Below are 13,093 nucleotides of genomic sequence, written 5' to 3' on the forward strand. Positions count from 1 at the left end.
GTACCCATTTGACAAAACGTGAAAACACATTAGTTTTTTTTTATCCATATAAATAACGAGAGATGTTTGAAATTGTTAATATTGTTTATTATAGAAAATTACACGAATTTTCAGGCTATTAAGCAAGTAATCGATTTTATTTAATTTAGGGATAATCACGTTTTAACTTGCCATTATCATGTTCGAGCCGTGTTAGTCTCGTGTCATTTTGGGGTTTGTGTTAAAAAAAGTAAATCCAAACCTAATGCAAAAACTTTCGTGTCACAATCGTGTTAATCTGTTCATGTTAGTTTCGATTTCGTATCGTGTTTTCGATCGGGTTACATATAAGTTTGTTATGCATATATATTAACGATAACTTTTAAAAATATAAGAAATATGATACTATTTTTAAATACTTTATGTCATTTTTAGATTAGGATGTTAATACTATCGAAAAGTCCGTTAATATCATGTTAGGAGGGTAATGTAATGTGTTTATAACAATTTAGGAGGTTCGAATCATACTTGCAAGTAATAATTATAATTTTATTATATTTATTAATAAAATGACATATAAAAATACGAGAGAATATAACAATAATTTTAAATATCCGTGTCATTTTCTATCGTTTTCGGGTTAGCATATCAACCCTAACTCAATCCAAAAATTTCATGTCAACCCAAAAATAACACATTACACCTATTAAGTTAAACTCAAACACTAAAATTTCGTGTAATCGGGTCGTGTGTACTTTTGCCACCTCTAGTCCAAATTAACTTTATTGAGATAAAAACAAACTAAAATGATTTTTATTGGGACAAATTAAACTTTTGTGACCTTTTGGGATATTATCCAAACTTTTATAACCACCGGTGTTAATTACCTAGATATTAAAAATAAATTACTCTTAAATCTCAATGTTAAAAAAAAACGGTCCGGTGCACTATGCGTCCCCGCTTAAGCGAGGGTCCGGGGAGGGATCCCACCATAAAGGTGTACTAGGGGCAAGCCTTCCCCTACCAATTTTTTGGCAAAAGGCCGCTCCTAAGACTCGAACCCGTGACCTCGACAACAACGTTTACAGTTGCGCCAAAGCTCGCTCTTTCCTAAATCTCAATGTTAAAGGTGTTTTTTCATCTTATAAAAAAACAAAAAGGAGTGTTTGGTTACTCCATTTTCATCTCATTTTTGGTTTTTAACTCCAAAAAGTGAGTTCTAGGTGTTTGGTTAAACACCTTTTGTTTGTTTTTCATGACTAAACATTAGTTTTTTACAAAAGGGAGAGAATCTGATTTTTTGAAAATCAGTTTTTTCAAACAGCAAACAGTAAACAACAACAGCGAACAACAGTTAAACCAGACAGGTAAAAAAAAAAACCAAACCTATAGTAGAATTTATGAGGAGGTATGTATTGATTATGTATAATATCCAGATGTACAAAATAACAATCATCTCTACACCAAAATTTTAAGACAAAACACAGCACAAAAAAAAGTGGGTTGTATGTATATATTTTAGGTAAATATTGCACGGAAACTCCTATAACGTTTCATGATGTCCGTTTTCGTGCAACACAGATTACTACCAAGGTTTCAAGTCCCCCACAGGTCCTGCGGTCCAATTCAACATCTTCTCACCCGACTTAAGATAAATGCTTTTCTCGTGCGGCAATTTACGAGCCAATCCATTCAATATCTGGTGAAATGCATCTCCGGATTGCGCAGGTTGCGGAAAAAGCATTGCTCGTTTCATCGACGGATTGGCGAGAAGTCGTTGTTTCCTTAAAATCACCTCCGTCGGTATACTAGTTAAGATAGTATCCAAGTTAGGCACGTCTTCCTCTGCTACAAACACTCCAATTTCCTCCCATGGGATAGCATCAGCAAACGGTAAAACAATGTCGTCGGCTATGATCACGGGAATGCACCCGAACACCACTGCTTCGACTAATCGTGGACTCCACGGTGCCCAACCGAGAGGGCACAAGCAAAATATAGCTCTCTGCATATCTTCGTAGTACGTAGTTGGATGTTCCGTTGAGATATCGAAAAGTGGATTGTTCTTAAAATTCTCCCAAACAGCTGCTCTTGCCCCTCTGCAAATTCAACAAACTCAAATAAATGTCGCTTTAGAATTTTCAATATCGTCAATTTTTATACGTCGTTTTGTTATACCGATTCACTTTTGACATTTTGTTCTTAATTTTACACTTATTTATGATAAGATAGATTTAGTAATTAATGCAAACAATTCTAATTAAGAAAAACAAGAAATTTTGCGGGTAAATTACACCAATGGGCACTGAATTTTACTTATTTTCATAGTATGACCACTAAACTTCAAAACATAACATAAAAATCTCTCTATTTTACATTTTTTAACATTATAGTTATTAACTTCAATGAACGCTTCAAAATGACCGTTGCCGACCTCAAAATAAAACAGTCCAAAAATTGATGAAATTAATAGTCAATAAACTTCAATCAACGCCTTCAAATGACGGTTGACGGCCTCAAAATAAAACATTCTAAGAATTGATGATATTATAAGCAACTTTAATTTTTCAAAATTTTCGTTTTGAGGTCATTTAGTCGTTATTTGGTTAGGAGAGAGAAAATGAATTTTTAGAGAGAGAAAGATCCATAAATGACGATTTTGGAAAATAAAAAATGTGGTTTCATAGTAAATTTCATGCTAAACATCTTTAATTCTTGAAATTTTCTATTTTGATATCGTTAACGGTCATTTTGAGACGTTATCTAAAGTTTAGTGGTCATAATATTAGAAATGGTAAAATTAAGTGGGTTTTTATGTTACATTTAACGTTTAGTGGTCATACCGTAAAAATAAGTGAAGTTTAGTGTCTATGAATGTAATTTACTCAAAAATTTACGTAAAAAAATAAAGTTTTAGGAGAAATTTTTTTAAGGTAAATTCGTCATTTTAATAGTTTAGTTTAATTAATATTGTACTCATTATATTGTTGATGAGCATTACACATACCTTGCGTAGTAACCACCTTCCGGATCATTGTTGACGTCGTAAAACAAGCCACGAAAGTAGACAAAGATCGACCTTGGCGTGTCGAGTGGAATTCGACGCGCATGCATCTTCTGAGGCGGGGCATATGGAGGAATTGTAATTGAACCTTCATTCAAGCATACATGATTCCGTTGTCCGAAAGTTTGCACCAATGTAGCACGTCGGAGCAACGGAAATATTCCTCGTTCGATGGCTTTCTCTTCCTACAAAATTTCGAGTAATCACATACCATCGTTTGCGAAATATTGACACATTTGTACCAAAAATCGAAACAATTTCCCGTTTTGTGCTCGTTTTGAAAACTATTACCGGAGTTATAACAATTTTTTTACCAAAAGGCCTATCAAAACCAGCCAAATTGTATAATTCAATGTTTCTATCGAACTTTAATATGAATTGTGCCTTAAGTACCAGCTTAAGCTGATAGTCAAAGGCCCAATCCGTATTAAAATTTGAAAGTTTTATCTACACACAGGTTGTATGCTCACATAAATATAAGGAATAAGGTGCAAAAATACGCTCAACGTTGATAGTCAAGAACATTTTTACCTTAACGTTTAAAATGACAATTTTACTCATAACGTTGGCAGCAAGGAACAAATTTACCCTTAACATTGGCAAGTTTTGTCAATTTAAGAAATAATTCATCAAATTATCTTTTTAGTTATGAATCTTGTCATCTATACTTTACTTGCGCGTCATTTTATCCCTCATTATTAACATATCACAAAAATATAAATAGCCGTGAAAGAAAAATAAAAAAATTATAGTGTATTTTGTACCAATTGGAATAAATCCAAATATTTCGTGAAATATAAAAATATCAATTTTCAATTCTAGTACTAAATAACAAAGGATTAAGGTGCAAAAATACCCCTAACGTTTTCGGTGAGGAGCAATTTTACCTCTAACGTCTAAAATGATGCAATTTTATCCCTAATGTTGGAAGCCAAGAGCAATTTTACCTCTGACGTTAATAAATTAGGTCAATTTGAGAAATAATTTATCAAACTGTCTTCTCGGTCATGAATCTTGTTATCTACATTTCACATGTGCATCATTTTATCACTCACAAAATCACAAACATATGTTGAGATTTGAAAAAAAATATATATATATATATACTATCTTTTTGTACGAATTAGACAAAAAAATTCAAAAAATTCACTGAATTTATAAATATTAATCTCCAATTCTATTATTAGATTATAAAAAACATGAAATCCTTTTTTTAGAATGAATTGTTATGCAATTGGTGCAGAATAAGGAACCAAAATATCTATGTTTTATAATAGTGTCTGAAATTGACCCAATTTATCAACGTTAGGGGTAAAACTGCTCTTGGTTTTCAACATTAGGAGTAAAATTGCGCCATTTTAGACGTTAGAGGTAAAATTGCTCTTGACCCAAAACGCTAGGATATTTTTACACCTTAACCCAATAACAAAAAATGTGGATTTTTTTAAAAAAACCAAGTGATATGCAATTGGTGCAGAATAAAAAACAAAATTTCAGTGTTTTATAACAATGTGTGAAATTGATCAAACTTGCAGACATTGGACGTAAGACTGTTCTTAGCTGTCAGCTTTACCGTTAAAATTGCTCCTAACTGTCAACATTAGAGATATTTTTACACCTTATCTCTAAATACCAATATATATGGTGGAGGCTGCCAATTCTAAAAATCACCCGCCTATGTAGCTAGCGGATTTAATGTGTTGGTTCTTGGTTCCCGACCTATTATTTGATAATATTTGCCTCATGACCGGCCTAAAATATTAGCCTTTCCCCTACCACATTATTTGGTTATATTTGTCCCATGACTTATCCAAAATTGGTGAAATCTCAACCATCCATACTCGTTAAGATTTCATAAATTTTGAATAGGTTCGGGACGAAAATAAGAATTTTGGATAGGTGAGGAAAAATGTTACCAAATATTAGATCAGATATCAAAAACCAACATTTTAGATCAATCATGAGCCAAATAATTTTTTTAACCTATATATATATAATGGGGCCGCCAATTCCAAAACTCATCCGCCTATGTAACGGGCGGACGAGTTTTAAATATATCGTGATAACTCCTTCATCTACCAAACAAGCTTTTCGGTCAAAAAAAAAGGCAACAACTCCAGAAACATTTTCAAAACAAATACAAAACGGAAAATAATTTAAAAAACTCATCAATATCCCGTCGTTTCTTCCATTAAAACCCCATCAAGAAACCAAAAAACACGATACCTGATAATGGAAGCACGCTCCGAAATCATGAGGAACGACAAAGAAATGATCGGCGCCTTCGGTCCGATTCCAGTAAGGCCAATTGGTAGAAATAAGTTGAATTGCACTTCTCATCATTCTTGGAGATTTAAAAGGCAATGGTAAACCAGTAGGAGTAAGATCACAAGTAGTATAAATTGGGGTATAAAACCAATCTGCTTCATCTGGATTGAGTGTTCTAACTTGGCTAGATAGTAAAAATCTATGCATGAAAATCTCAGCTGCAAACATATGGTTGAGACATCTTGGATCTTTTTGTAGTAGTTTTTTGTTGTATTTATTTGGGAGATCATATATGTATACTTTTAATTTTCCTACTGGATTATCTTCTAGTACATCTCCAGCACTTCCTGCATATTTGGAACCAACCATCACGACACTATTCGACAACACGACACGAATTCAGTAGATTATTGTTTTAACAATGGCAAGTTAGGTTAATTTCAGACATCATTGAAAACACAAATATTCTATCTTAATAATAAAAATCAGACTAGAGGAGAGTGAGTTTAGTAGTTAGTATTGTTGTAGTTTTTGATGAACCGTGAAGGAAATACGACTCGAAATAGAGCTGAATCGAATCTAATCGTATTATTCGAATCGTGAATCATAAGATTTTGTTATAATTTAGATTCGTCCTATAGATCCGGCTCGAATAGAGATGAATTGAATCGAATTATATGATTCGAATCACGAATCATAAACAATGATAAGAAGATGGTAATTGTGCACACGACCAGACAACACATACAAAGTTAGTGGATTAGTGCTTTAATAAACAGTGATAGGTCATTTTTACGTTGACGTATATAAAATTTTGGAATAAATTAAGGTTGATTTGCTAATATAGAAATGCCAAAAAAAGATAAACCAAATTTGCGCTTAACGTTTTTGATAAATGCACATTTACTCATAATATATGAAATCGTGCCATTTTACTTTTAACGTAGAAATTGTCTAATTTTAAGCCTAACATTGACAAACAATATCAATTTGATCTCTACTCAATAGAAAATTTGAACTGACTGATTTGACAGTTATTCGGTTGTCACATCTAGGGATGGCAACAGCTACTCTACCCGCGGGTACCCGGCACTACCCGACCCTAATGGAACTATCCGTACCTTGTATAAAAGGGTATAGGACGGGTATGAGATCAAAACCTAACGGGTAATGGGACGGGTATAGGAAGACCCCCTAGGGTACCCGGTACCCGTTACCCGTCATAACGTTTTTATATATTGAAAAATATTATTGTGTTTTAGATGTAAGATGTGCGATTTGAATACCAACCTTTTGTTCTTCGACCATTAAGTAATGCCACTAAGCTATTTTATTTTTATTGATTAAGGTTCAATTTGTTCAATTTTTAGATGGATGATTTATTAAATTTATATTTTGTTAAATTTGTAATATTTTGTCACACCCGACCCTAAACGACCTCAATCGGCATCGTGCGTGAAATAGAAAGATCATAATCAACACTTAGGAGTCTCCAACCTCGGCTAATTGGCCAGTAACCTTCTCTATATCATGTACTTTATCACCTAAAAACATTAAAACATTTAAAGAGGTGAGACAAAAATCTCAGTAAGAAACTATCAGCTATAAAAACCAACTTACTGAACATAGCTACATATATACATTTAAAAATGGATTTAATTAAAATCTTATAAAATATATTCAAAACCAAAGTTCATAATATAGTCAAAGTAGTAAACCAAAAACCAAAAATATAAAATCTTGTATCGATTCTTGAGTTCAAAACCTTATAAAATATTATAATCAAATAAGCGTTTTATCAAACCAAATCGTAATCAATTAAACGTAAAACTTTATATCAAAATCAATCATAACGTAAAACACAATCCAAATGAACTTAAAACATTGTATCCATTCTCGAGTTTCTCCCCTTAAGTATCAATCAATAACCACATATATAATCGAGACGTCTCTTAACATTGCATGTCCCATATGCTCTTACCCGACACTTCTTTGCCATATCCAATAGGTCTTTCAAACTGTGTACACAGGCCATGTCCCTCACTGAACATGGTCTTCAAATATAGAACCATCGATCCGGATAACTCTCGATGGATATAAAATCATAAAATCATAACGTGCTCAAATATCATTTCACAATCAAATTCCAAACTATTTGATAACCAAAAATTATTTGGCTTCAATTAGCTCTTTTGTATCATAAAAATCATATTTGGACTTCAACCCAAAATAATAACAACAATAACCGCAACAGATTTCTCAATCCAAAAACAATTCGTAAGAAATCATCAAATTCATTTTGTTCAATATAGAGATATATTGAAACCAAAAATATATATGTATATATGTAAATCAACCAAATTAAGCCTTAAATCAACATAATCAAGTAAAATCTGAAATTTACATAGAAGCATAATCAATAGCTTCATTTGAACCGTAATTTCACAATAAAAGCAAGATCGTGAAAAATCTCAATTTTATAAAATTATTGTAGAACCTTCAAATATCAATTTCTGAAACTTCTTTGATTATATATATATCTATATACATAAACCTCAAAATATAGTTGATAGTTACTTACTTTGGTCACTAATTGAACCGTTCAATTCTTCTTTAAACTCTGTCTAAGACATTTTCCTCCAAACACTGCAGAAACTCAAAAACTCTTCGGCTAGGACTTAGATCTATATATAAGGATACTATGGTTTAAATTTCAAGTGATTCGGACGGTCGAATATCCATAAATCAAAAAAAACGGTAGAGAAACGGTTCAGGAACGATAAAAGAAAATGAAGAGGCGGACAAGAAAAAGAAAAGGAAAAAGGAAACTAATATGATGATCATCATCATCAATTCTCGGTTGATATATATCTAAAATTGGAAAAGATTCAGTTTGATCCTCCATTTTTATATAATCTTTTAAAATTATTCTAACTTTTAATTTACACATAAAATCATCGAATTAACTTCAAACTTTTCCTATAACACCAAATTAACTTCACACATCCAATAATATATAATATGTACTAATATCAAAATATAAATTCTAGAAATTTAGATACGGACGTGACATATTTTTTGTTTTATTTATTGATTCTTAACGAGTAAGGATACTCGCGGGTACCCGTGAATAAAATGTGACGGGTATGAGATGCAAAATATATACCCATTAGGATAATGAGAATGGTACGAGTAATTAAAAAATAAACGGATAAGGGTTTGGAATTGACACTACACACGGGTACCCTACCCATTGTCATCCCTAGTCACATCAGCTCTTCCCAACAAGTTTTGTCGCTAAATTAAAGCAGTTATTATATTTTGACAGGTTATGTATATACATGTTTAATAACATAGTAAATATTTTAGACGTGTTTTTTTTACGTGATTAACTTGTATACAGCTGATTTAAATATTGATATTTTGGACATATTGTTTGTAACTGTAGTAGTAATAGAATAAATATTTTAAACATAATTAATATTTGAAAAGTATGGTATCATCGAGATCATGAATTTTCACATGCACCTTAATGAGTAAGTGAAGTTGCTCATTCACCGTTAGATATAGACTTATTAAATCTAAGCATCAGGATGCTTTGAATCTCTACTTTAGGATTCTAATAAGCCTAGATCTAACGGTGAATGCGCAGATTCTACTTGCTCATTAAAGTGCATGTGATCAAGACTGGCATCGAGATATATGGTTGAGACATCTTGACTCTTTTTAATTTTTAGGTTGCACAAAAATTCAATAACTAAACTTCAAAACTAGAGATTAGGATCTCATCTTAAACATTTTTGGGAATGTACAAAATATAAAAATTGGTTTTTTATATGAAAATCATAATTAGTTATAAAATTATAATTAAATCACACTAGCAAAAGTAATTTTCAATATGTCATTATTTTTTATATATCACAAATAAAATATGATTTTACATCCTAATTTAAAGTTCTAGACCTCAATCATAAATCTTAAATCATAAAAAAAATATAACATATATCTCTAATTTATAAATTATAGTCATTAAAATATATTAAAAATAACAATTTATTTAATTTGAAATAATTTAAATTATTACTTAATTTTAGATAATTTTTAAAATTGAATTTCTATGCAAGTTTCCCTATAAAAATTGGACAATTAATCTATATTGACCAAATGAATTTGATTATTTTCTATTAGATCTAGATTTATTACTCTGAATGACTAAATTAATTTAATAATTTAAGTTCTCGTTAAATACTACTGAAAATCTATATATAATATAAAACAGTAATGATGGAGGTAAGGTCTCACTTCCTCTTTTTTTTTTTACTGATAAAAAATATAATATAATATATAATATATTAATTTTAATTATATTATTATATTTATCTATAAAAAGATTATTTAAACTAAATGTAAAAATAAAATAATAATATTTAATTTATATTATATTTTTGTTAATATTTATATGTTAAGATAAATCTGTGTATTGCACCGACAAAAAAAAACTAATGTGTTAATAAAAACCTTAACACATTTTCAAACTAAGTTGGGGCCTTACTTGGCTTTATTTTTTGAAAATAAATTGAGCCCTATTAAGTGAGAATTTTGCGGGCTTTTTATATGTAAATTATAATTAAGTATAAAATTAAAACTAAATTATGCTGTTAAAATTAATTTTAAATATATTATAAATAAATTATAGTTTATATTTTAATTTAAAACATTAAGACTTCAATTCATAAATCCTGAACTCTAAAAATTATTAGGCTCATAACTTATAAAATTTAACCTATATTAAAAATAATAATTTATTTAATTTAACATAATTCAAATTATTATTTGACATAGATAATTTTTAAAAAATGATTTTCTATATAATTTTCCGAGTTTTATTTGTGAAAGTAACTTAAAAATAATTGGTTTTATTTGTGAAAATAAGTTGGGCCATCAATTTGGATTTTTTAGTTGGGTATTGTTTAGAGAAATTTATATAAAAAAAAAAGTTCTTTACATGAAATTCATAAATATACTAATATTTATTGTTTAATCAATATTAGTATTTTAAGTAATAATATATCAAAAATATGAAATCTTTATCTTGTAAATGTCAAATTTTCTAAGTGATTTAGTTGGTAAAATAGGCATGAAAATTCTTTACTTCCTGACTTGACCTATTCATAATTTTATTTTACAAACTTATAAATAATTTCTAAAACTTGAATTACGCTGTAAATATCCTTAAAAAAATCAATTATTTTTTTAAAAACTATTTACCATTATATTAAATTTTAATTTCAATTATATCAAATTAAGTAAATATTTTTTAATATATTTTAAAAATCTAAATTTATAAATTAAACATTTAAAATATATTTTTCAGAGTATAAAATTTATAAATTGAATCTATTTTTTTAAAATTAGGATATAATCATAAATAAATTATGATATTTCTTTTTGTTTGTTGCTTTCTCATCTTACCCAAAAAAATTATGATATATAGAAAATACTAACATATTAAAAATTAATTTTGATAATACGATTTTATTATAATTTTATAACTAATTATGATTTTCATTTAAAATTTGGCTCCTTGAATTGGGGTACGCGCAATAAACACTTTGCACCCTTGATATCTATAAGTCTGATTATGATCTCTAATTTTTGCATTTTATTAATATAAAGACTCATTTAACTATTGATTAAGTTAAAGTGACCATTGATCTCAAAATGATTCTTTTAAAGTTGTTTAGAGTCTTCAACAACAGTTGACTTCTTAAGTTAAAATTTGAGGAGAGAAAGTTAAATACTACAATAACACTTCTCCAACCATCTACTATATTTATAACTCTAAAATGATTATTTCTATTAATAAAATATAATTTATTATTATTATTATTATATTAATTTTATGTACCATTTATTATATTAAATGATATTTTTATTCTTAAACAATCATTAAACCTTACTCTAAAAATAGAGTAAGACATTTTGATTCTTTATATATAGAGTATTAAAAACCTAATTCTAAAAATAGAGTAAAGTTTTAGAGCACCATTGGAGTACACTTTTACTTTAAAAATAGATTATAGAGTATAGTTAGAGATGGCCAAAAGCATCTTAATCATCTCTTATTGAAAAGCTCCCAGTACATTTTTATTTCATTTTTTATTAATAATTTATTATTTAATTTCTTCTATTTCATTATTAGTAAATATAACAATACTCACAAATTATTAATGCTAAATAATAAAGGGTAAATTACATTCATGACCACTGAACTTTACTCATTTTAACATTGTGACCACTGACCTTCAATTCTTAACGGTATTACCACTAAACTTTACACTTTTTAACACTAGTGATAACTTAATTTTAACTAACTTCTCAAAATGACCGTTAACAACTTCAAAATGAAAAATTTTAAGAATTAAAGTTGTTCATAACGACATTTACTATGAAACTACATTTTTTATTTTCCAAAATCAAATTTTTTGGAGTTATCTCTCCCTAAAATTTCACTATCTAATAACCAAACAACACCTAAATGACCTCAACGAAAATTTTCAAGAATTAAAGTTACTTAGAATATCATTAAATTTTCACTTTTTATTTTATTTTATTTTGAGGGTGTTAACGGTCGTTTTGAAACGTTGAGTGACCACCAATGTTAAAAAAAATGTAAAACTCTAATAGCAACACTATTGAGAATTGAAGTTCAGTGACCACGATGTTAAAAGTAAAGTTCTGTAGCTATAGGTGTACCCAAATAATAAATAATGAAGGAATACTAAGAATATTGCTAAAGATAACCTTGAGTCTCTTGTAGATACTCTTAAAACCATATTTCGTGTTTAAGCAAATCACCATTTCCGAAACTCTCTTCCACTAAACAACCTTTTTTTATCTCCTAACTTTCGAATAAATTAAAGTTCTTTAGAATATAATTTTAACCGTTCAAACATTATAATTGTAATTTACCCTAACAAAAATGGCAGGAAAGGAAAAAAAAAAAACCTGAAATGCGCTCTGTTCGTGGATTCCGATCAGCTCCACTTCTGTAAAAGAAGGAAGAAACAAACAGAAGAGCAAAAAAACACAGAGGTACCTTCATTTTTGAGACCAAAACCCGAACTGAAAATGGAAATGGGTGAGAAAGATCCATCAAAACGGTAGTATTTATGAGAAAAAAAGTACAGTTGGGATGTCGTTTAAGCAGTAGTTGAGAAGATTACTTAGAAAATAGGCAAAAAAAATATGGGTTTAATTGTTTAAATAAAGAGGGGAAATTTTGATTGAAAATGAAATAAATAAATAAAAGAAGAAGAAGAAGAAGGATTTGCTTGAAGAAAAAGAGAAAATGCAGTCAAGACTGTTTGAATCAACCCATGTGGGTAAAAATTGAAAGCTTTGTTTGTTTTGCTAGTTTGATGCCATGTCCATCTCCTTTGTTTTTTAATTAACAAATTAAAATGAATTAGGGGTAAAATGGTCTTTAGAGTTAGTTGTAACGATGAGTTTAACTCAAATCGAAATTTAGATATTGGTCATGTTTGGTAAAGAGTTTTTTGAGGTAAAACTGGGTCAAATTTGGTAAATAGCTGTTAGCTGATTAGTTTTTTTTGTAGCTAATTTGACTAGCTGATTATGTAAATTTATTTGGTAAAACCTAGCTAATTGTTTTTGTATAAAATGACAAGGAAACGGCAAGTCTTTGGCCCTGTTTGCTAAAGAACTTTCTAGACTAAAATTAGCAATGTTTTAAAAATTGGACCGGACGTCGAACCAGAT

General features: G+C 29.3%; 1 protein-coding gene across 1 annotated transcript; it reads right to left on the bottom strand.

Annotated features, from left to right (window-relative positions):
- Positions 1 to 1,374: 1,374 nt before the first annotated feature.
- On the bottom strand, positions 1,375 to 12,608 carry LOC136206907 (probable beta-1,4-xylosyltransferase IRX10). The gene is made up of 4 exons (XM_065998116.1): positions 12,320 to 12,608; positions 5,270 to 5,658; positions 2,987 to 3,228; positions 1,375 to 2,078 (listed from the first exon to the last, which is right to left on the bottom strand). Exons 1-4 carry the CDS (start codon positions 12,465 to 12,467, stop codon positions 1,565 to 1,567), a joined length of 1,293 nt encoding a protein of 430 aa, XP_065854188.1. The 5' UTR covers positions 12,468 to 12,608; the 3' UTR covers positions 1,375 to 1,564.
- Between the last annotated feature and the right edge of the window lie 485 nt (positions 12,609 to 13,093).

The sequence above is a fragment of the Euphorbia lathyris genome, chromosome 9 (assembly GCF_963576675.1).
Source record: "Euphorbia lathyris chromosome 9, ddEupLath1.1, whole genome shotgun sequence".
Taxonomy (NCBI): Eukaryota; Viridiplantae; Streptophyta; class Magnoliopsida; order Malpighiales; family Euphorbiaceae; genus Euphorbia; species Euphorbia lathyris.